The sequence below is a fragment of the Dermacentor albipictus genome, chromosome 4 (genome assembly GCF_038994185.2).
Source record: "Dermacentor albipictus isolate Rhodes 1998 colony chromosome 4, USDA_Dalb.pri_finalv2, whole genome shotgun sequence".
NCBI lineage: Eukaryota > Metazoa > Arthropoda > Arachnida > Ixodida > Ixodidae > Dermacentor > Dermacentor albipictus.
The window spans coordinates 24,528,819-24,552,994 of NC_091824.1; the positions used below are offsets into that span (position 1 = coordinate 24,528,819).

General features: G+C 48.2%; 2 protein-coding genes and 1 long non-coding RNA gene across 4 annotated transcripts in view; 2 read left to right on the forward strand and 1 right to left on the reverse strand.

Annotated features, from left to right (window-relative positions):
* LOC135919228 (AP-3 complex subunit sigma-2-like) overlaps positions 1-3,661 on the reverse strand; it is a 52,000-nt gene extending 48,339 nt beyond the window's left edge. Inside the window, exons 1-2 of one of the 2 annotated variants that reach the window (XM_065452932.2) lie at positions 3,404-3,661; positions 3,188-3,279 (exon numbers count right to left, since the gene is read on the reverse strand). In XM_065452932.2, the coding sequence (XP_065309004.1) occupies positions 3,188-3,279; positions 3,404-3,472 (161 nt within the window). In that variant the 5' untranslated portion in view covers positions 3,473-3,661. The remainder of the gene's footprint in view (positions 1-3,187; positions 3,280-3,403) is intronic. The other variant, XM_065452931.2, reaches the window with a different exon arrangement.
* A 590-nt stretch (positions 3,662-4,251) lies between these two features.
* The window catches only part of LOC135919227 (cysteine dioxygenase type 1), a 149,385-nt gene continuing 129,460 nt past the window's right edge, over positions 4,252-24,176 (forward strand). Inside the window, exon 1 of the mRNA XM_065452930.2 lies at positions 4,252-4,523. Coding sequence (XP_065309002.1) covers positions 4,336-4,523 — 188 coding nt within the window. The 5' untranslated portion in view covers positions 4,252-4,335. The remainder of the gene's footprint in view (positions 4,524-24,176) is intronic.
* Positions 13,366-15,192, forward strand: LOC135919238 (uncharacterized). Its single transcript, XR_010569929.1, has 2 exons — positions 13,366-13,657; positions 14,837-15,192. It is a non-coding gene; the product is annotated as an uncharacterized lncRNA (long non-coding RNA).

Genomic DNA, 24,176 nt, shown 5'->3' on the forward strand with positions numbered 1-24,176 from the left:
TTCTTTTTGTCTTAATTAAGTAGGGCGGCAAAAACCTCTTCAACGGATATCGATAGGTCTGGCAATTTAAGGCAAGGTGACTGAAATTCAGCACCTTGCCTACTGTCCATTGAAAACACTGAAGAAAAGTAATCGTTGAAAGCTGATGCAATGCAATAAGGATCATTAATTTCACTTTGATTTGATCGAATTTTCCTAACTAGGTCCTTCTTTTGTGTCCAGTGTCTCCAAAATTTTGAAGGGTCAGATGCAAGAAAGTTATGCATTTTGACATGCAGAAAGTTATACTTAGATTGTTTCATTTTCCCATACAGTTCGCTATGGAGGAACTGCAATGGAATGTGGCTTGCTTTCAATCTTGAGGTACCTAGGCGCTTGATGCAACGTTTAAGCTGCAGCAGCTCACATGTAATCGAGGGACTACTGCGATTGATTTTTCTTAACTTTTGCAGCACATATCTTGCAATACATTCGTGTACAGTAGATTTAAAGTGCAGCCTTAAGTCATTAACACTCATGAGGCCAGCCGTTTGCCTTCCAACAAATTCGTCATATTCTTGCTCTAATAAATCTGAAGTACTTTCGCTGAGGGCACTGCTAAAGTCAAGAAATGGTTTACTTAATACATAGGCAAGAGACCGCGCCATGTTACTTTAAAAGAGCACTGATTCGTGGTCAGAAATTCCTGGTACAATGTCCATGGAAAAACCAAGCCTCTCAATGGCATCTGTAATAAACACAAGGTCAAGAATGAAGGATTCACCCGATGCAATATGAGTCGGGTCGCGCACAATCTGCTTTAAATCATATGCAAAGGAATGTCAAGCAAAAGACCAGAATTTCGACATGAAGGTATGGAACATAGTATCTCCCAATCAATTTTTGGCAGGTTTAGGTTGCCCCATATCATTGCATGAGTGTGTCGTGCACGGTTTTTCCTTGAAAAATTATGGTAACTATTCAAGAACTGAAACGTCTGCATCAGGGGTCCTGTACACAGAACCGACAAAAAAGCTCAACTTACAAAACCGAAGCAATATCCAAATGATACCCGTTACGCCCTCCTCCACGTTCCTCCTCATACTCCCTTCGCTATCGCCGCTTTCTGTTTTATCCTTCACTGTATTCATTTGCTTGGTTACAAGGGACTCCTAAGCAAGCTGCAGGAAAGAGTCTAAGAGATATGCTCTAAAATGGGCACATTTCCTGTTGCAAACACCCAGTGCTGAAGCTGTCAGTTCAGGCATGTGCCCAGTATCCAAAGGTGTCTACTAGGCCGGACAGCAGTGACCCAATTGGTCCATACATATATGTATATATCCAGCGAGAAAACGAGCGCGAACAGGAAACCCCAACGAAGAGGCAAAAAAATGTTTAAACCGAAAGTGTTATGCCGGGGTCCACCTGTAACGGATTTGACATCAGCACGAACGCGTAAAATATGGTCCCTCTTGATAGGGATGGTGCCACCATCTAGGTAAAGTGAAGCAAAGTATTGCATGGATGGATGGATGCTATGAGCATCCCCTCTGGAATGGGGCGTTCGGCTGCACCACCAAGCTCTTGGTATTATTGTGCCTAACGTCCTACTTATCTTAACAAATAGACAAAAATGAAGAATTCTCATCCCCAAGCTTTCTGAACCCCTATTGGGAACTTGTGCCTCCCATTGTTGTCTCCCCATCTTCCACAAAACCTCCAATCGCCTCTTACTAATCTCTACTATACAGACATGTTTACTTTTCCCGTGCTCTTGCTGAACCCAAGGGCTTCAAGGAGGCCAGAAGAGCCTAAATCGATCACCAGGCAGATATCTTCAGATTTCAATAAAACATGCTCTATCGTTTCCCTAGCTTTACTGCTGCAAGCGCATGCTACTTCTTTGTATCTCGCTTTATAAGAGTGCATGAAAAGGCATCCTGATCTCGCTTGAAAAAGTTGTTTCTTTTCTGCTCTCGTTTTTTTTTTTCCTTTTAAGTAGTTATTCATAACAGGTTTCTTTTCCACTGCTGCCACCCATGAGATAGTCTTTTCCTCTGACTTTGTGCTTGTCGTTTTTTGTTGCCATATTACCATACCAGTTATGTACTTGCTCGTAAGCTTCCTAGTTCTTTTCCTTTACCATTTACTGAATCAATGTTTTTCTTGTACAATATATGAACACTCCCCTAGTCCGTTTTCTTTCGTCCATATTCCATCAGTCATTCTTCATTATCAATTTTACTCTCAGCTTCGCTCACTTCAAAACTTGTGCAGCCCATGTCACCCTGCACAGCCTCATTTTTTACCTGCATCATGACACTAACGAGCACCGACGGTGAGCGCTTCGGTAATCTCAGCGCAGCGGAGGCTCCAAGGCGGTGTCACCTGGCGTAGGCCGTCTAGCTGCTGAGGTGACGACGCAGTTTCTACACGATAGTTTGTCTTTCGCGACCGATTAGCCTGTGACGCCTCGTCGCCTACGGAGTGCAGCTTCGACATGCACCAGCAGGGCTTACACGCCGCCTACTGCTTCGCGTGCGATGGCACGCTGTTCTATGCGGCGCAGGAAGGGCACGACGTCGACGGGTGTATCTCGCTTTGGTCCGGCGCCAGACACGCCAGCGTGAAGCGGAACGCCTTCGCGCATTGGCGGCGCACGCTGCGAACTCTGCCACTCGCATTCCTGAAGCGCCGCAACTGGCTGCTCAAGATGCTGGACCAAAATGTTCGTACCATCGCCGAAGCGGCTCGGCAGCAGGGCGCCGCTCGCCAACAGGGCGGCGCGCCAAGCGAACCCGAAACGGTCGCCTTTCGCTGCAGCGGACCGCGAGTTCGCGAAGCTAACATGCAACGGCTTCCATGAAGACACGTTTCACTTTCGTGTTCTACCATGAAAGAGGGATCAACAATATCTCTTTCACTTTATATTCTTCAGCTGCAACTTAATTATGCGTCGTATCCTTATTTGCAGTTTATATCGCGACGTTTATGGACAGCGGTGGCGGGAGAAACAAGGGAGAATATCGCATAAAATGCGGCGTCGCAGCCCGGCGCTTTAGGAAGATGTGTCGACGTCACTACGTTTGCGTATGATACAAATTGCAATGCCCAAAGAACATCAAAAACTTTGCCACAGCATATATTTTACGAATGTGTAAACTTCAATGGGTTTACAGAGCTAAGTAGAGTTTAGTAGACAACTCACTCTCCACCTTCAAGGAAGTTGCAAACGTCGTCTGCTCGCCTGGAAACAAGTTGAAAAACCTCACGTATAATGTGCTGTTGCTCCTCTTCATGCTGAAATCATTAAAGACGACTGTTTCGAGAAAACGAAAGAGAGCATATCATACCGGGAACACTCGATAAAAAAAAAAAACGCCCCCCGGCCACGCGTATGCATGCCCATGAGAACAGTACTCACGAAATGTTCGTAGAATTTTGTCAACCTGATCTTTCCATATTGGTTAAATATTAAGATTGCTCTGATCATTATTGCAAAGTATACTGGGAAATAACTGAGGAAACCTAAAATATAAGCGAACTGCCAACGCGCATCAACGCCTCACGCCGTCACATGCTTTTGTTTACCGAGTGCTGGCCAAAAACGACTTTGTGAAAGGCTATGTAACCGTGACGTACTCGCTAGCCATAGCAAAATCGAAACTGAACTGGCCATGACGCTGGCAGGCTGACTGTTGTACAGGGAACGTAATTGTAGCCAGTAACTGAAAACGGTGCCTGAGCAGGCATCGCTACTACGTATAAATTAGTCTTACAGTGCATAAATTACAAAACTATTGTACTACAAGCAGTAATAACAGTGGTGTTGTGCCTATAGCTACTGCGTCCAAATTTGCAAATATTCGAGTACATGCACTGCAGTAATACATATGCTAATCCAAATACTCATGCGTCAAATTAAATAAAACAACATAAAATATTTGACGTACTGCGCTGAAGTAAAGAATAGTAAGGAAGCACGTTCCTCCTGGCGCGTGTTTTTAAGGCCCTGCGTACCCACATTCGCACTTTGCGAGCACTACAGTAGCATTAAACTGTATTCCGACAGCATTTTTAAATCATTTTTTTCCAGTGCTACTGTCGCGAACACAAAATGCATTCAAGTCATACAAGGCGGCGCCTGGACTCGTATATCAAAACCGAAACCGACGTGCCCGGAGTGACGCGCGGCGCTCGCTCAGCGTGTGATTGGCTCGAGCGAGACACGCTGTCGGAAACGTCACGTATCGTGTCAAGCGCACGCAGCAGCGCTGGCCTTTTAAAAAAAATGTGCGCCATCTAGAAGCGCTCAAAATCGCCCGGCGACGAACACGCGTGGCGCGTAGTGTTCCGATGGAGCCGAGGAGCGTCGCAAATTCGTCGAAGCCGCCGTGCGCGGCTACGCTCAAGGACCTCATCAGCCAACTGCACCGCGTCTTCGAGGATGACCGCATCAACGTCGAGTACGTACACGAGCTCATGTCATCGTACCGGAGCAACCCCAAGGAATGGGAGCAGTACGCCAAGTTTGACAGGCACAGGTGAGCTTGAGGTGCCGCAGCTCAACGCGCCCGTGCACTGCACAACTCGTCCGGTGCGTTGCTTCTTTTATTTATTTATTTTTTATCAAGACGGGTGTGTGCGCGTGTATATATCACCTCCCCCCCTAAATAGATCACCACTTTCGGCTTGCGAACAGCACATACCCCCGTGCTAACGTCGTCGCATAACACGTACTCACTTGATCATCACTTAAGTTTCGTTTCTTGTGGAGCGTTTTTATTTTATTTTTATGTTCAACGCTTGATGTATAATTTCACGGGAAGGTCAGTGGGCATGCAAGTCTAAAAAACAATTCCTTATCCGGTCACTAGATTATCAGATATCTTTTTGGGTGCGCCAGCTGCAAATCGGCGCCTACTGGTGTAGAAAAATGGAACGCTCGAAATGTTTTGTAGAAACGTGCGTTTAATGATTGGACATACTCTCGTGACGATCCGGATTGTTAAACTTTCATATATCCGAGCGGTGCAGCTTGCACGCGCATTTATACTGTCGCTGTGTATCCGCAATTTACTTTTATTTTTAATGGTGTCATTCACTGCATTTGTCGTGCTCGACACGGAAATGAGTTTAATATAAGGATATGGCACCCATAGCGTATGCGTGGTGTTTGTGCACAATATAACCGCGTTTTTTTTAATGCTTATACATTTTTTATGCAAGCCTGGCGCGATAAAGATGCGATAAACATGGTCGGGATAGTAAATGTCGCAAACTACACAATAGCTGAAACCGTATTGCATATGAAAAAAAGATTACCCAAAATATGGAAAAAAGAAACGGATCGCAGCCAAAATTGAATAGGTTAGTTAAGACAAATTACTAGTGGGCGAATTAATTGTCGTCGTCTGATGCCCATTGTCTACGCGATATAAGCAAATTTACGAAGGACCTTTCACTTGCAGTGATGCGACCACAAAGAACACAGTGCCATTCCACTCTGTGAAGGTGGGTGACTAGTGAAGCTGTGTATGTGGGCCTCTTAATGGCGAACTGTCCATTGCCGCACATCCAACGCCGTATGCACATAAATTGAAGGCGAAACACGACTAGTCCCTCCTCCACGATGTTGAGCCTCGGAAGATGATGAGGCACCGAGGGACACACATACCCATGTGGTGTTGCAAATCGCGGCACACCTTTTAGTAACGAATCCCGGCACGTGGGACAGACACGCGCCTCACCGCACTCCGAGGGCACGCACTGCGTCACCATAGCCAAGGCGATCGGCAATGGTGGACGCCCCTCAGTGCAATTGTGAGGTCACTCGAAGACCACGAGCGGTCACACACAACACAGGCCACACCGAATTGATTCCCCCACAAACTCCCTCTGAAACATGGCCGTTGCTCCGGTGGAACGTTCCAAGTTTGCGGGATCGGGGCCACGTTGACGGTTCGCATTTCTTTCCGCCTCGCGGTCCTGGCGGGCAGCACGCTTACGCGACCACCACCACGGGAGCGCGGAAGGAAAGGAGATACGCAAGCGCTTGGAACGCCGACAAGAGAGGGCGATGCGAACGTAGACATGGCCGATGCGGGTCAAATTCTGACTGGGATGGTGACTGATGATGATGCACGGTTGCTTACGATTAATAATAATAATAATAACTTAATTCGCGTCGCTGTAACAGCTGAGTCGTGCTCGACTTTCAGCAAACTTGGCTTAGGCAAAACAGACCTCGTAGCATGACTTCGCTGTTGACGAAAATGTCGAAAGCGCGTGCCCGTACCGCCTGAACAGGCGCAATGTTCGCAGAATACCGATAGGACTGTGACCAATGCTGTTCAAGGAATATGCCTGCGGCCCTTGCTGTGTAAGCTAGGTTCGGGATGGGGCTTTAGATATCGTCTCGACATCTTCTCGTTCGCTCTTATCGGCCGGTGCATGACCCCCAAGCCGGTCACAAGCCGCTGTTGCGTAAGAAGCGACTTTTGTCAGTCTGGCTTCAGAGACGTATGTATGCATGCGCGAGGCTGGAGGCTGGCTTCTCGAGTGCTTTTACCAGGTCTTGTGTCGGAAAGCATACGTGCAACCTCATCATCGTAATCATCAGCCTAACTTATGCCCACTGTAGGACCCCTCTCCCAGAGATCACCAGTTACCATGTCTCTTGAGGGACACACATTATTCATCAAGAGAAAAGTGTAAAACAGCTGTGTTTTACCAGTACTCACCTACGGGGCAGAAACCTGGAGGCTTACGAAAAGGGCTCTACTTAAATTGAGGACGGCACAGCGAGCTATTGAAAGAAGAATGATCGGTGCAACGTTAAGGGATAAGAAGGGAGCAGATTAGGTGAGGGAACAAACGCGAGTTAATGACATCGTAGTTGAAATTAAGAAAAAAGTGGGCATGGACAGGGCATGCAATGAGGGAAGATAATCGATGTTCATTAAGGGTTACGGACTGAATTCCAAGAGATGGGAAGCGTAGCAGGGGGGCGGCAGAATGTTAGGTGGGCGGATGAGATTAGGAATTTTGCAGGGACAACATGGCCACAATTAGCACATGACCGGGGTAGTTGGAGAAGTATGGGAGAGGCCTTTGCCCTGCGATGGGCGTAGCCAGGCTGATGATGATGATGACGATGATGCAGCCGACCCCATTTTATGCCTGCGAATTTTTAATTCATTCGCATCAACTATTTCTCTGCCTCACTCGACGGCGCTTGCTTTCTTCTGTTGTCCTTACTAATATTTCTGGGAAATCTTCGTGTAAGTGCAGAGTAATCGTCTGTTGTATTTCCAGCGCATTTACTGTTGTCTTTGGAAATGTTTATTAGCCACCTGAGCGCGAATTTGACCTGGCCGTCTGTACCGGGAAGTGTTGTTCGACTTTGCTCATCGATTTCACTATTGCTGAGCACATCGTCCATGGCTGTAGATAAGGCCATTTGGTCTGTCATGCATGGGAGGTTGAGTGCAATACAAAGACGCATGCAGACATACTGCGCCAACTGCCTATTCATTGTTCCGAGGAATGTGCAGGCCATTATCAAATGACACTGCGCTTATCCAGAAAGCATGATGTCATGTCAAAGCTTGTGCATGTGTTCGCAACTATTAAAAAACAAGCAGTTCATGTCGGGCTGTGAGAAGGCCACTGTGCTCGCGCATACGCAGTGTCTGCTAGACACGGTATGTGGGCTGCTTCAGTTATCTCCCTCGTAACCTTCTATATATAGCTTCGACCACGGCGGCGCGCCGATTAAGTGCGGTGCAACAACAGCGCCGCTTTCCTGTGGAGAGGAAACTGTACGAGCTCCTCCAGGGAACCACGGGAGGCGGCTTATATCCTGGAGGGTGATCAACGCATTCCACTAAAGTGCAGAGCCGGTGTCAAACTTTCTGAACCACATTGTACGCCTCAATTGTCTGGGCGTCTCCCTACTTTTCTTCCACAATCGCCGCTTACTAATCTCTACTGCGGACATGTTTACTTTTCCCCTGCTATCTCTGAACCCGAGGGGTTCAAGGAGGGAGCCCGAACCGGCAGCTGCAGGGTAGGCGGGAAGCATGCTGCGCAGTGGCAATGGATACGTGGCCTTGCGCTGGTGAGCTCGTGGTCGCAGGTTCCACCCCTGCCCGGGCAGCTGCATTCTGGTGGGGGCAGAACGCAAAATGAAAAACGACCGCTTGTGTGCCACGCACTGGGTGCGCGTGAAAAGACCCCAGATTGTCAAAATTAACCCGGAACCCTTATAATTCTTACCTTATAATCGCATCGTTTTTTTTACACGTGGAACCTCAGAGCTTAATTAAATTTAATTAAGCTAGAGACGCGCTCTTCCCGTCGACCTCTCCGGCTTTCTCTTTATTAAATAGGTACGCAACACGTTATGAACACAGTAAGAAAATTATTCCTTGCATGCAGCTCGGAGTCTGTAACCTCGCACAATATGTCGCTTGCTCTCTCCTAGCTGCGGCTTTATCGCTGTCAGTGAAGTTATAGGCAGCGCGAGAGCCGTTGCTTTACAGCCTTTAGTGCTTATCTTGTCCCACAACGATAATCGCCATCTGCCCTGCTTGCGTTTCCTTTCTTGAAAATTCGGCGCCCGCTACTTTTCTGTCGAGAGTGCTGCGATCACGTTGATAACGCGCAAGCCGTTAGTGACATGAACGTACTTGTACAGGGGCTCGCAGTGTTAAAGAAAGGAAATGCGGGCAAGACAAATGATTATTCTTGTGGGAGAAGATACGGCCCAAAGGGTGAAAACTTGTGTAAGAGTACACTCTTAAGCAAATGTACACCCTTTGGATCGTACACTGTAAAAAAATTTACGCCCTTTGGAGTGTATATCTGAAACACAACACTCTTAGAAAAATTTACACCCTTTAGGGCTTATCTTAATTGTCCCACAACGATAGTCGTCATCTGCCTTGCCCGCGTTTCGTTTCTTTAACGCTGCGAGCCCGGTACTTCCCAGTCACGAACAGCATGCGCGTTATCAGTGTGACGCAGCATTCTCGACAGGAAAGTGGCGAACGCTGAGTTTTCAAGAAAGGAAACGCAAGCAAGGCAGATGACGATTATCGTTGTGGGACAAATATATACCCCAAAGGGTGCAACTGTTTTAAGAGTGAACAATAATCGTCATCTACCTTGCAGAAGAGTACGCATTTGGGCTGGTTGGCTCATGATTACGAGCAGTTAAACAGCACTAAACAGGACAAGGAGAGGGACACAGACAACACAGCGCTGTTGTCTGTGTCCCTCTCCTCGCCCTGTTGTTTAGCGCTGTTTTGCTGCTCGTAATCTGCCTTGCTTGCGTTTCCTTTCCTGAAAACACCGCGCCCGCTACTTTCCTGTCGGCAATGCTATGTCATTCTGATAACGCGCATGCCTTCGTAGTGGGAAGTACCGGGCTCGCAGCGTTAAAGAAGGAAATGCGGACAAGACAGATGACGTTCATTGTGGTGTGGAAGGTAGGACTCAAAGCGTGTAAACTTTTCTTGGAGTGCACTCTAAAACAAAATTACACCCTTTGGGTTGTATCTTGCCACACAACAATAATCGCCATCTGTCTTGTATGCATTTCCTTTCTTTAACGCTGCGAGCCCGGTACTTGCAAGTCACGAACGGCATGTGCGTTATCAGCATGACGGAGTATTCTCGACAGGAAAGTAGCGAGCTCAGCGTTTCCAAGAAAGAAAACGGAAGCAAGACAAAATTAAAATTATGGGGTTTTACGTGCTAAAAGCACTTTCTGATTGAGGCACGCCGTAGTGGAGGACTCCGGAAATTTTGACCACCTGGGGTTATTTAACGTGCACCTAAATCTAAGCACACCAATGTTTTTCGCATTTCGCCCCCATCGAAATGTCGTGGCCGGGATTCGATCCCGTGACCTCGTGCTCAGCAGTCCAACACCATAGCCTCTGAGCAACCACGGCGGGTCAAGCAAGACAGATGACGATTATTGTTGGGTGGCAAGATACTCTTAAACAAATGTACACCCTTTGGGGAGTATATTTGCCACACAACAATGACCGTCATCTGTCTTGCTTGCGTTTCCTTTCTTGAAAACGCTGCGCTTGCTACTTTCCGATCGAGAATGCTCTGTCATTCTGATAACGCGCATGCCGTTCGTGACTTGGAAGCACCGGGCTCGCAGCGTTAAAGGAAATGCGGGCGAAATAGATGACGGTTATTGTTGTGTGGCAATTATACATCCCGAAAGGTGCAACTGTTTTTAGAGTGTAGACCGATTTATACACTTATTTCACTTTTAAGGCTGTAAATCATCTCGCATTGGGGCATGGCGATGCAGTGGTTGTGCGCGCTGTTACGATCGGCCAGCGGGGGTCAAGTGACCTTCTAGCCTCCCCTGCCTCACTGCGACGAATCGCTTCGTGAAGCTAACAATGCTTCCCCTTCGGACAGACCTGCGGCGCCCGCAAGATGAGACACGTTTGGTGGATTGAGTGTTTGTTAGTTCACTGTCGCCATCACTGACGAGGGGAGCAAGGAACTATACACTCTTAGAAAATTTTACACCCTTTGGGGCTTATCTTGTCCCACAACAATAATCGTCATCTGCCTTGCCCGCGTTTCCTTTATTTAACGCGGCGAGCCCGGTACTTCCCAGTCACGAACGGCATGCGCGTTATCAGTGTGACGCAGCATTCTCGACAGGAAAGTAGCGAACGCCGAGTTTTCAAGAAAGGAAACCCAAGCAAGGCAGATGACGATTATTGTAGTGGGACAAATATACGGCCCAGAGGGTGCAACCGTATTAAGAGTGTACCGGAAATGGGTGTTTTACTGCGTTTCCTCACGGATTCTAGTAACCGCCGCGGTCGTTCGACAGACGCTCCAGCTAACTGCTGGGTCATCCCAGCAACTAAGACGCGCCAGCTTGAGTCAAGCGTGACAATCGCCGTCTGCGAAGCACTTTTCCTTCCTTTGTGTTCGGTGAACAAAGGTGCGGGAGTGATTGTGTGACCCTCGCCCTCAACGCGTGTCTTTAGACGACTTTAGACGCTCCGATTGGACGAATTGGGGGGGGGGGGTTGAGAGAGCAGACTCCCCTCCTAGGGATCTAGGGAGGAGTTTAAGCAGATTTTTTCGGCTCCTCAGGGTGCTTCAGTCCAGTCATGCTACACTGATGAGACGTAACGTTCTCCACTCTTCATGTAGGTATTGTAAATAAACCCAGTACTCCTTGTTCTCGACGGGAACGCGTTCCTCCCTTCAACAACGTCCTTACCGTAGATGAGTCAGACGACGACATGGTACAGCTACCCCTGTTTGACGTGCCCCATCCCAAATCGTACAGCGCGTCCCGCCCGTCCTGTCGCTCTCCGGTGTGTACTTGTTGTAGTAAGGGTATTTAGGTAGCGTTTGTTCTTTCATTCCGTAGAGAAGGCCGTTAACCGGCGCTACTGTAGTGGTAGTATAGGTGGACAGCAAGGGCGCCTAATACAGCTTGACAGGCGGTTCCCACAAATCGTCCTGTTTCCATGTATGACGTGTTTCTGGCTCTCAAGCTCGCTTGAATCAGCGAGAACATAGCCTTTAAGACTCGCATTTTAAATCCAGAAGGCGCCACCCTGTGGGACGTGGGTTTGCACAGCACCATGGTTCGCGCAACAAGTTTCGCGAACCATGGCTTCCGAGATTGGGCGATGCGGAGGTCATGCGCAGTCTCTGTACCGGCTGTGAAAGGCCGACTGCGAAAGCGGATGACAGAGCCAAAGAAAGCTATTCGTTAAAAAAAATAGTGATTTACTCGGCATTTCTGTCGAAGCCGCCCCAGCTGAGAGCAAAGGTACTTACAAAGAGGACGGTGCAACGTAAACATAAAACCCCTTAAACTTCGTAAAGTAGCGCCACGCTTTGAAGAATGCCGCCGCCTCCTCGCGCGCTCTGGCCGACGCCGCGTCGCTATTGGCCTAATAGCATCACGTGGGCCCTCGCGCTTTGCATCAGGGCCATTTTTGTTCGAGAAGCGTCTACGGAGTGGCGAGGAGCCCATGTTGGTGCTGTTGCTACGCTCGCGCAGTGTAGGCGGCGCCACGGTCGAGGAGGAAGCGTGAAAGAGATGAGAAACGAGGGGGAGTGAAGGCGTATGAGGAGAGTGTGGCTACTTTACGAAGTTTAAGGGGTTTTACGTAAACATAGCTCCTTTTCTCTCTCTCCGTTAGTTGAGAGAGTTATATCTGGGTGCCCAAGCGTTAGGGAACGCGAACCGCCGGTTATACAATTCTGTCATTAACGGTGTTATGGTGCCATTATCAGTGTTACGAAACATGATCCGGCCATTACAAGCGACAGCGCTGCTGCGACACGAAGTGATGGGGACGGCGGCGCAAGGTGCATTGATAACGCAAGTACTGCAGGTGGTGACGCCAGGTGCGCTGATGACGTTCCCATCATATCACAAGCCGTTATCGCTCTTTAGCGCCTTGTCCAACTGTGTCAACTATTATGAATCGGGATCAAACGTACTCTGGCACGGCCGCGCGGACCGCATCTTGAAGGCGATCCGCGATGTGGACAGTGTGCCAACTGCTGGCCATAGCTCCGCGGCGCTGTGCTTTCGCCGCTTCGCGTATGAGACGCGTGGGCCCATATCTTGAAAGCGATCTGGGAAATGAGCATAGTGTGGCGTGTGCTGATACCTTCGTGAGCGCTGTATTCTCGCCGCTTCGTTCGCATTGAAGCGACAGGCAGCACGAACGTAAATTCGCTTGCTGCTGCGGGCTCTATCTCGAAAGCGATCGTCTTACGGGACGGATGGATGAACAGTTTTCTTGTTGGATAAGCACAGAAATGCTCACGCATTTAAAAATCGCAGTTCCGCCCGAAAGGCGGAACGTCGATTGCGATAGCAAATTAGTATACAGCTATGCGAAGTATGGATAGTAGTGTTATCGGCCGTATAAACTTGGAAACATTCGCTTGCTAACTAAATTAACTAGCATGGCCTCACGCGCGCACAGGCAAATACGAACACATCACACTCGATGAGCGCGGACACTCGCTGTCAAAACGCTGGCCGTAGGAAGCGCGATAGCAGCAGCAGCGAGCCAAGTGACCTTCGTGCTGCCTATCGCTTAAACGCAAGCTGAGCGGAGAGAACGCAGCGCACACGTATCTACGAGCCGTCGACGCACCTAGACCACCGGGTGGACAGCGCAGGGCTTGTTTCGGTATCTGGCAAATAGCATCGCCGCATTTCTGGTGGCGGACGGAAAATTAAGTACATTTTGCATATTTGGCTCTAACCTTGGAACTTACAATAATTAAAGTAACGATCACGTAATTATGTGTCCACAGAACATGTTTCCTGGTGTTTTCTTTTCAGCGTTCTTTTTTTTCGTATTTGGTCGGTTCAATCGTTACGTCAACAGGGGTGCCGCTATCGCGGTTATCGCTTCGGCTGTCATTCTTTTTGCTCCTGGCGTTCTCTGCACGCGTGCGCGCCTTTGACGTCTACTGCGCGCTGCAAGGTTTTCTTTCTGTATCGGCCAGTGGTTCCAGCAAAATAAGGAAAACAAAAGAAAGGCCACACGAGGCGTTCTGCGCGACTCTTACGTTGGCCCAATGCGGGGAGGGACACCAGGGCCATATTTTTTTTTTCTTTTCGCGTCCAGGAAAATGAAAGGTAAGCACGCTTCTCGATGCACTCGTTATGTAGCGAATAGCCGCTGACCTTATCGAAACTGGTATAAGACTACAGGAATGGTGTTCCATACGCGATACATTTGTCTGTCGTGTGTAAACGCAGTGAAGCTGCCTATATCAACAGCAGCTCCTTAGTCGAGCGAGTGTTAGCTAACCCGCTGACGCAAGTGGCACTTCGTTTTATCTCGGCGGCTACTCTTTGTTCTGTTAAGAAATGTTTTAATTAATATTGGCCGAATATGTTTGAATGCGTGAGGCACGGACAAGATGCTCAGGTTACGGAACACTGTGCTTGCCGGTTTTTAAATCTTGGCTGGACACTGCGAGCCGCCTAGAGTTTCGCGAGGTGCGGAAACCATTTGAAGGAGCATTACGCAGGCGCAAGAGGTACTGCAAGCGCTACGGCGCCGGGCGCATTTTACGCTACGCAGTGAAACCTAATGCGTCATCCGAAGAAAAGAAAAAGCCGGCTTGTTTGTTCTCATTTAGCGGATGTACAACTGCGATGTTCGACGTTCGCGGTTAACTGAGAACTAAGCAGTTGCTGGGAACCAGCGAATTTACCTTCGGCAAGGCGCGCTGCCGCGCACTTCGTAAATTCGTACGAAGGTGCTTAGGCTGGCGTTTAGCGAGCCACACGCGCCGCTGTTCCCGCCAAAAACGTGTTGCCCCTGTGCAACACAAATTCTTCTAGGGTAGGACATGCTCAAATGAACTTGACCAGTGGCTTAAAGTTTTTGGAAGCTAGCCTTGCTATAATGGGCATTCGGCAGAAAGACGAAGGCATTCGGCAGAAAGACGAAGGCATGGAGAAAATATAACATTGAGCAAGCTAATCCGTCACTGCCTTACGTACACGTGAAAAATAAGTTCATGGATCAAGGTAATTTAGCTGTCTGAAACTGATCACTGCTTTCACACAGCTGTTGAGAAAGCAGCATTACCAAACCTGCTACTTAAATATAGTACTTAAAGTAAGAATTTGGCTTTTAAATGTTTATGCGACATTTCTAGCATTAATACCACAACAAAGTATATTGTGACTTGTCCTACATAAATTGAAAGCACTGCGTTTAGGAAACACTGCTGAACTTTTTTCCCAGCAGTTGCGCTGTATGTAAGCGTATAACTTCTTGAAGTAACCTATTTTTTTTTCCAGTCCACAGCCCCAGCACGGACAGCTCCACCTCCCCTGAATCTGTCTCGTCTGGGTGTGCGGACTGTGCGGTCTTCCAACTGGTCTTGCTTGCTGATAATTCTTTCCATAAGTAATCGCAAATAACTGTTGCGACCAGCGATTTGCTTTTGCAACACTGTTACATGCAGAGCAAAAGAAAATGAGTTGCTATTCAGAAATTGTAAGACGCTTTTTTATGCATTGATGCGCTTACACAATGTGCAGTTTGTACGACAGATACGAGATGCTCAGCTCTGTAATATTGTTTTCTGTATAGTGTCTCTTGCTGTGCGAAATTTCCTAATCAAAATGCAAAATAAAGCACATTTCACTGCTTATTAATGTCCTATTCAAACGCAATAGCCGCGGGCTATCACGTGCGTGCTGGCTCTGGTATATTGTACGGCATAGGGTAAACTCTTAAGAAGCACGGTTGCCCTGCTGGCACTTAGTTATTACGCCACCAACCACACAAACACAAAGAAATTGTCAGAAAGCGGCAGATGTCAGAACGAAACAGGCTGCAGCAGCGAGCACAAATCGTGCTCGTTTCCTCTTACGTGTGCCGAGAAAATCGCGCGCTCGTCGAGCGCTTTGCGGGCGGCTAGCGGGAAGGCGTGTCCCCCTCGTCCATCAAGGGAACCGTTGCCATGACAGCAGGCTTGCTTTTATTTATTTTTTCGTTGAATCATGGCCTACCAGGCACCAGGGTATACCGGCGCTCGTGACTCAATTCCTGTTTCCTGGGGGTATACCAGCTAACATAGCATCCATTTTAATGACAAACATAACCGGACGCCATCGTTGCCACCTGCCTGCAATATGAACGAAATTGGCTGCGAATGAGAAGAAGGCGTTGGCTTTCCTTTTCGGTGTCCTTTTTTGCAGCGTCGTGAAATTTCGTAACGCTGTCCTCAGGGTCAATCCGTTTCCTCGTCGTATACACGACAGCGTGTGTGAAGTTATGAGCCGGCTTCAACTTATGCTTTCCGTGTGCCAAGGTGCGCTTTCCGGACACGTACCAGGGGCTGCCTGAAACGAACTGTGGCACTGTCTACGTGCACGAAATGTAAGGCAGGTAATTTGGCGGCCTCATCTGCCGTTCATTCACCGTGGCTTCGGGCGATACTCACCCGCGCAAAAGGAACACCACTAACGGCCAAGCGGCTCACTGGCGCCTTCCATAATCGGCAACGGATGCGAACGTTCGCATTAATTACATATAAAGCGGCTAGGGCCCCGCTATATGGTACAGCCACGCCACCACTGACGTTATTGTCCACATACTGGCGCTTTCTCTCGTGCTTTGAAACATCAGTCGCTGCGGCTTAAAGGCGCATACGCTGCTGCGAACATCTCAGCCATGTTTTGCTGTCGTACGCTTCGCGTGGAGCTCTCGAGCGCTGCGCTAAGTAACCTTTCTCTCAAAGCATGTTTTTTTCCCCCTTCCTCATGTCTCAAATGCTGTCTTTTCGACGGAAGCCTGCTCCTCATTCTCTTTTGGACGCTTAATTTCGTAATAAAGCGGATTGTCATATGCGGCTGCTATTGGTAACTGCTGTCTGCTACGTAGCGTAGTTACCGCGGTGTGCCGCCACGAGTCCATTGGCTAAGCACACTGCGGCTCGCTGAGGACAACCGCGTCTGGCTTACGTTTAGCGCGTCGTAGGCAAGAAAATCGGAAGTGGTGGCGTTTACGTTAACATACAAAATGAAATTTGAACTTCCTGCCATGGTGACATTTAGAAGGCGCAGCGTTGTGGGCACACCCTACTCCGCCGTAACTTTCGCAGAGCGAGGTATTGAAGGAACGGGAGCACAGCGGAGCCCGTGTTTGATTGCCAATAACTCTGCTTCTGCTGAACGCATTGAAGTGCTTATTGCGGGAAGTATTTCTGAAGTAGCCTATTCAAATACCTTTCTCCACTTCGACAATAAAGCAGTTCAGGGCCCCTTTAACGGCTGTGGCCCATCTGCTTCTGAACAAGGGGCCACCAGTTCGAATCCCTACCGCAGTAGTCCCATTCCAAAGCAGGCCGAATACAACAAATGCCCGCGCATACTTGAGTCACCTGCGCGCGTTGAAGAGCTACCGCGTCCATGAGGGACCAGGGGCGGCATTCGCAAAGCTTTTCGTTCGTAAGTTCTCTTCGACACTGGCCTCCGCTAATGATATGTCCAGCGTCAGGATTGGCTGAAGTTCGCTTTTAAGAATTCAATTCAAGCTTAAGAGCGTTTTTGTGAATACGGGGACAGGTGTAGCTTTGGCACGAAACTTTTCGTGTCATTCAAATCGCTCCCCCTCGCCTCGTTTACCTCTCATTACTATTACTATATTTAAAGCTGCGTTGATGCATACCCATAGGCAACTAACGGCGTGCTTGTAAACAAACAAGCATAGAATACATTCAAAACGAGCAAGCGACAATGTTGATGCTGCTGTGCTTTCTTGTTAATTGCTCTCATCTTGCACACTAACATTTGCCTCGTAAACATCGAAGATTCCGGAGCCTTGTGCATTAAGCTGGAACCGCATGGCGCGTTTTTCGCGAGCGAAAAACGTGGCGGGCGGCAAACGCCCGCGTTGCCGCCGACGCGCGAGCACCCGTACGAAAAAAAGGAGCGGCGCGTTCGCGCTGCGTTTTCCGGGTTGCCAGACAACGTAACTCTCAACGACATGTATTGTCTCTATTACCGCATATATAATATGCCCTTAAACTTACAGAACACTACAATAAAAATAATCTGAGTGTAATTAGACAGCGACATTTCTTTCCGAGGTGTATTTATCAAGCTTAATTTCAAGCAGCAATATTGTGTGCGAAACTGCGACTATGTACCTTCCGCATGCTGAGAAGCCGCTGCTTGTTTACAACTTCACATATAAAAAGGAGGGTCGGCCGCTTACTACCGAGCAGAAGAGGCGACTGCTACTATTAAGGGGGATGCTGATACTGAAGCAAGAAAAAATGCGGGTCAGGAGGTACATGTGGGTGCGGGCTGCCTGGTTGAGAAGAGAGCGAGCACCATACACTGGTATTATTAGCAAATTGTCTTGCCAGTATTAGCGATGAGACGCGACGCTTCTCCACTTTAGTTATTAGGGCCTCGTTGAAGGTTGCTTTGTTCATTTTAGGTGAACACGATGCGCGAACCAACACGATGCGCGAACCAACACGATGCGCGAACGAAATCACGGTAGCACTTGTTTTCCTTGACGCGCGCGCCAGTTCTGCCGAGAAAAAAAAAAGTTCCGCCAAGGAGGTTCCGTCGAGATGCGCAGAGACCAGGGCCATCTGGTGGCAAAAAAATAACCAAAATGTCATGTGACCAAATGCCACGTGACTTACCTGACCTCTGATTGGTGGACGCGCCCGCGCGACGCGTTTTTTTCTACTCCGAGCAGCAGCGCGCGGCGGCGCGATTTCGTGATGGATCCTGCTGGGCACGCGTCAAAATGACGCGCGCGTCCCACCATCCGCGCGTCAATCGCGCCTGAAATCGCGCCATGCGGTTCCGCCTTCACCCTTTAGCAGGCTTTAACAACAACAACAACAAAATATACATCTACCATCTGACGACACAGCGAAATAAACCGTGTGCACCGCGAGCCGGCTGAAAGCCACGCTTGCAGCTCGCGCGCATGCGCCCTCCAATCTTCAGCTCGAAAGCGCAACCAACCTTCGCGCGGAGTCGCGAGGAATCGCTGACCTCCCATTTGACATGTGTGCTCGAATGAAATGCAGCATAGCTGCAGCTGCCGGGACTCGAGATCACAGCGTCCTTCGTGGAAGCGCCACGGCGCGCGTTCGGCTGTGCAACAATATGCACAGCTGTGCACAGAACCTTTGCAGAGACCATCGGTCCGTGTGTTACAAAAAAAAGGAGTGTTCGAAAGGCAACAAATTTTTTTAATCGAATACCACTATCCTAGAGAAACCGCAGTCGAATATCAAACTGAACGCCGTACATTTTAAATATTGAACAAATTTATTCTTTTTTCTCCAAAACGTACTTCACGCAACTTGTGCAGGTTTGGTGGTGACAAAGTGTAATTGAAACGAAGTAACGACACGCCACCACGCGCACATTGTAAGGCGTTGTTCGCACATCGTTTTGAAAGAATCCGAACGTGGTGATATGGGTCAAATAATAGCTTGCTTCGCCTTATTCTGGGGAGCAAATTTCTGGCTGGCTTCGTGCTTTGGAGGGGACGCGTTTGTCTTCGTATATGTGCTTGTTACTCAAAATAAAAATCATTTGGAATGCAGCGCTTCTCTTCGTCGTTCTTTCGATCCCTATGTCTGTGTGCGCGCTGTAACTGATGCGAGTAGTAAAACAACGCTAAACAACAGGACAAGGAGAGGAACCCAGACAACAGTGCTCTCTCCTTGTGCTGTCGTTTAGCGCTGTTCTACTGCTCGTAATCATGAACCAACCAGCTCAAATGCGTGCTCTTTGAAAACTATATTGCGCAGAAGTCGTTAGAATTCTTCAGAAGTCATTGGGAACCGTATTGCACAGAAGTGGTGGTGTTGCGTTCGCTCAGAAACTATAATGCGTCTGCACAACAGCTCCAGTTCTTCGGCAGCCGCGCCATTCGAAAAGGTCCCCACTTGCATGTGTGTATTTCCCTCTGCAGACTGCAACAGCCGTTGTTGTCTCTTGTAGACGATTGCAACGTGGCGTTTACACAACCGCCAACAACAGGCTTGTTTAAATCATCATTGCCATCGTGATGCTAGACAAGCTCTATAAATGCGTGGCGGAAAGTAAGTTTCAGCTATTTGGCTTTAGTATGACGAGTATATTATTTTCGCTGACGTCGGACGCTACTAATCATCATGCCAGGAGGTGGTTGACATCGTCACATTGGGAAAGTCAACTCTGAAAAGGGTGATGAACAGCTTGAAGCGTTTGCTCAACTCAGCAGCTGCTTAAAGGGAAGCTGAAGTGGTTTTCAATTTCCATGAATTGCTGGGATTGGGAAGAACAGACCTAATAATTTATGGTTCCGAAATTTTTTTCTTCGTTTTGTTAATATAAGGGGCGGAAATCGCTTTCTAAATCACCCCCGCGGACACGCCCCCATCGCTTCCCGGAGCACCGGGTGAGGAGGTTACCAGAGGAGAGAACCGGCGAGAGTGACGTCACTGGCGGGGACCGGGCTGCCGGACCGGCGTGCTGGTATGTGCTGGCATGCCTCTTTCCGTCCTGCGCTTTACCGAACGACGCTACGAGAGATTTGCCGCCGCCGCCGCTCACGTTTGTTTTGCGATTTTCGTAAACTGTTCTTTCCTTCTGTGCTGCGTGAGTGCCTACAGCCAAGGGCGCCCAACATGCCCTCGTTCTGTGCAGCATTCGGCTGCGCGAACACACGCGGGCGAGACGATGTGGTGTTTCACAGGTTCCCGAAGCACAAGAAGCTTGCAGCGCAGTGCGGTGAGGAGAGATAAGTTCGTGCCGACGAAATCAACTGTGCTGTGCTCGGACTATTTCCGCGATAGCCGGATAGCCTTACGACAAATGCGGAAACGCGTTGTTGCTAGCGTTGCTATACTCCGTTTCATACATCAGGTGCAACGCTGTGGAGGCTTGAGATACTTCTTGCAGTGGCTGCGTTTGCACTTAGAAAAAGTTCGGTGTTTCTTGACCCGATTTTTGAGAAAACTTTTCATATATAAGCTCAGTTCTGAATGAAAAAAAAAAAAGAATTTACCCATAGAAACAATCCGTGTACTTATACGGCTGCTAACACGTTCTTTTAAATCAATTTTCTTTTCGGCATTCTTTAATTGCAGCCCGTCGCGGCAGCTTCACGTGCATGCTCGCGCGAGCAAATGCCGCTGGCACGCTGCGAACCATAGACGGAAACGCGCGCAGTAATAAATTTTGGTAACCAGTTTTCGTGCGTAGCTTCCACAGCGTTGCACCTGAGGTATAAATTTCAGTATAGGCTTGCCTAGTGACATTCGACGTACGGTTGCAGTTACCATGTTTACCACACGGCGGTGCTAAAACTGCCTAATATCTTTATGTCAACACTAGCATGGAGCGCGCATACCGTTTCTTGATCGAGCCACAATCGCAAAGTCGTCGAACCATATTCTGAATATTCCACATATAATCCCCCTGACCATCTCGATCTGGATGTGTATGATAAGCAACTTCCATGACTGTACCTCGCAGCACTGCATGTGCGCGCTTTGAAACGCGGCACTTATGTTCGCGATCGTGTATCAACGCTCAGAAAACCACGGGACTTCAGACAAGCAGCGGCAAGGTGCTTGACATCCCCGAATTGTACCCGTGTTTACAATCTAATGAGAAGTTAGTGCTTCGGCATTCTTCCAGCAGCAAGTTCCCAGTGACACTTTAGCGCATTTTTTCTCCCGTCATTGGAACGTGCAGCTACATGAAAAAAAAAAAGCATACGTAACAGCTAAGATTTCCAGCGCGCGAGAAGGTGTACACATCGCTCTCGCTTTTGGCACACTCAACATCGTCGTTGCCGCCGTTGCCGCCATCGTTTTCCGTATCGGCTGTCGGTTCGAACATGTACGGCGAAAATACAAGCTGTCCGAGACAGCGAGAACGTTCCATAATGCTTACAACTCAGCTATGCAGCCAGAACAGAACAGCGTGCTACGCTCTCAAACGGCGGCGCCGACCGGCGACTGCCGCCACTGACGTCACAGCGGCTCCGACCAATCGCGGGCAACAGCGGCGTTCGCGCGATACCCTGAGGCGCTGGTGCGCGTTTTCATGAAAAAACAGCCGCTTGCGCTTGTTTCCGCCCTTCTTGAACGAGATATTCGTGTTCAGGAGACTCAAAACTGTAGAATGCCGCAGAGAACTCGTTTTTTTTTTTCGAGAAGTGTTTCAGCTTCCCTTTAACGGAAAGAAATCGCGGCTAAGGAGGGATTTTGCTATGTTTCAGTATATGCGTACGAATAAGGTTCGTTTCGCCCTCCTTGAATTTTTATTCTCGGCATCATTGAAATCCTCGAATTCTTGAATTCTGAATCAAATGTGCTCTACGAGCGAACCCTGCTTGTAGTCGGATAGCATATTGTGCGTAAAGCGCGAGCATTGGACACGGAGACAGGAACAAGAATCGCACGAGGACGAACGCTTGCTTCCAACTACAGTGTTGCCTTGCGATGCATTGGGATGCCCGGATGTCTTGTGGATGAGCTTTTGTGTCGGGAAACGCACCCTCTATTTAATTTCAGGGCGAGAAACAGCTATGGTTATTACTGAACCTTCAGGGACCATAGGATGTTACAACCCATGCATGGATACATCGTCTGAAATACGTAGTAGTACAGATAATCAGCAGTAATACAATAAAAATACTGGGCTAAGAACGGCAAAAACAGGATTAGAAATCACATTTTGCGTACTATCAGAATAATTCGGGACCAGCGCTTTTTTGAGTGGTCTCAAATGTTCAGTGCTGTTGATGGAAGGGCATATGTGATACCACTCGAACTTTGTGTCACAAACGGTATGTTTTTTTTTTCTTCTGGTGATCATTACGTGACCATAGAATGACGGCTGCGAAATAAAATTTCGTAAAGCGAGGAATTTGAAGGTCATATAACAGGAAGACATCCTGAGGATTTTTTTTTCGTAATCGTAATTCTGGGAAGTGAGGGTTAAATTTCTTCAGTGGCACGCCAGAACTGCTGTTGTAAATCTCTGAAGATGAAGCGACGAGCCGGTTGATGCGCACCTATTGGTCACCCGTGTACTCGCAGCACACCCCGCCGGTATACACCACCGTGTTTACACTTGTGGCCCGGAAGAAACTATCGAGCACCTGTTTGCGCAGCACTTGCCTTCAATACCACGTCCAGTGCATCTGTTCACAGACCACACTAAACCGACTGCACTCCAACCGAACATTTTCTGAGACGAAGGTTCTTGGACCCTGGCCACATTCGTCGTTGGCAAAGAAATCTGCCCGTGCGATACTGCCATTTTTTTGAGGACCACCGCCCTCGGTGACCATTTGTAGTCCCGCCGTGTGCGTGCAGCGTTCACTGCTCTCGGGGCGTCTAGCGACCTGTAAAACCTAGGGAAGTCAGAGAAATCCTGCCCACCTGGAAAAGTCGCAAAATCGTCGGGGAATTTCTCGTTTTTAGTGAGCAAAGTCCTGGAGAATGACTGAACTTCCCAAGTCGGGAATTCATGTAGGTTAGTTTCCCGTAAATTTATGGGGCTTCCTGCAGCCCTGCAAGTCAACTTACTTGCGTAATACTTCCGTTTTCAATCACCGTGTTCAAGGAATTGATAAATTACGCGCAGTTACTGGCCTCTTGCAAGCACTTGAAAGACAGTGCCACCTTTTACATGTAGACAGTTTATACGAAGGGCTTGCCTGCAGCTGAAGCATCTTGTATCTTGCGGTTAAGGATATTGATAGTGGTAGAGGGGGAACCTGGCTGGCACGTATGAGTACGTGGCAACGACGAACCGAAGGCTTTAGTGGCACGTATTAGTACATGGCAACGATGAACCGAGGTAATAAGCTTCTTCTGCACGGCTGAAAAAGTTCTTTGAAGAAACGCCTGTACGCAACGCAGACTTCCCCTCCAAATGTGTAGCGCTTAGTTAGAAAACTCCGTGGGAAGAACTATACGTGACAATGCGGTGAAGTCCACATGTCCGTTACTGCTGCACACCTTTCGTATGGGAAAAAACTCAGCACATCAATTGCTTTCCCAACTAAGCCTTGCAGTGCAGTGAACATGTACTATGTATCAGTGACTGTGGGTAGAACAGTGGCCCAGATTTTTTTTTTTGGTTCTTGCATAAAAAAAATTGCTGACCTCCCCCGAACAAGTTATTAGGGGGTCCTGCTGTCTAATGAACATCGCTCATATCTTCGGATGACGCTCGTCAATGTGCCAGTTACAGCGGAACAGATGGCAAAAGTTCCATTTTCTCAAATGCTATACCATTTTAACCTACCAATCTTGTTTCCTTTGTGAGAAAGCATTATTATCCTATTATTTAGGTTTAAGATTGTCGATATCAGATAGTAAAATGCAAGGCCAGGGAACTAAGCTGAAAGTTCTCCAAACTTCAGACCTGCCCAATGTTGTACTTGATTCAACGATTTACAGCAAAAATAGAATGTTCGCCAATAACAGGGACCGTATGTCTAAATCACCCACAAAATGTTTCTGTACTCGTGAAACTAGGCGCAATATTTTAAACATGCACACCATGCTTCACCTTGCATTATGAAATTTTAATGGCTCTAAGGTAGGCGATATTCTTTCTTGGCAGAAATATGGGAATTTAAGTACAC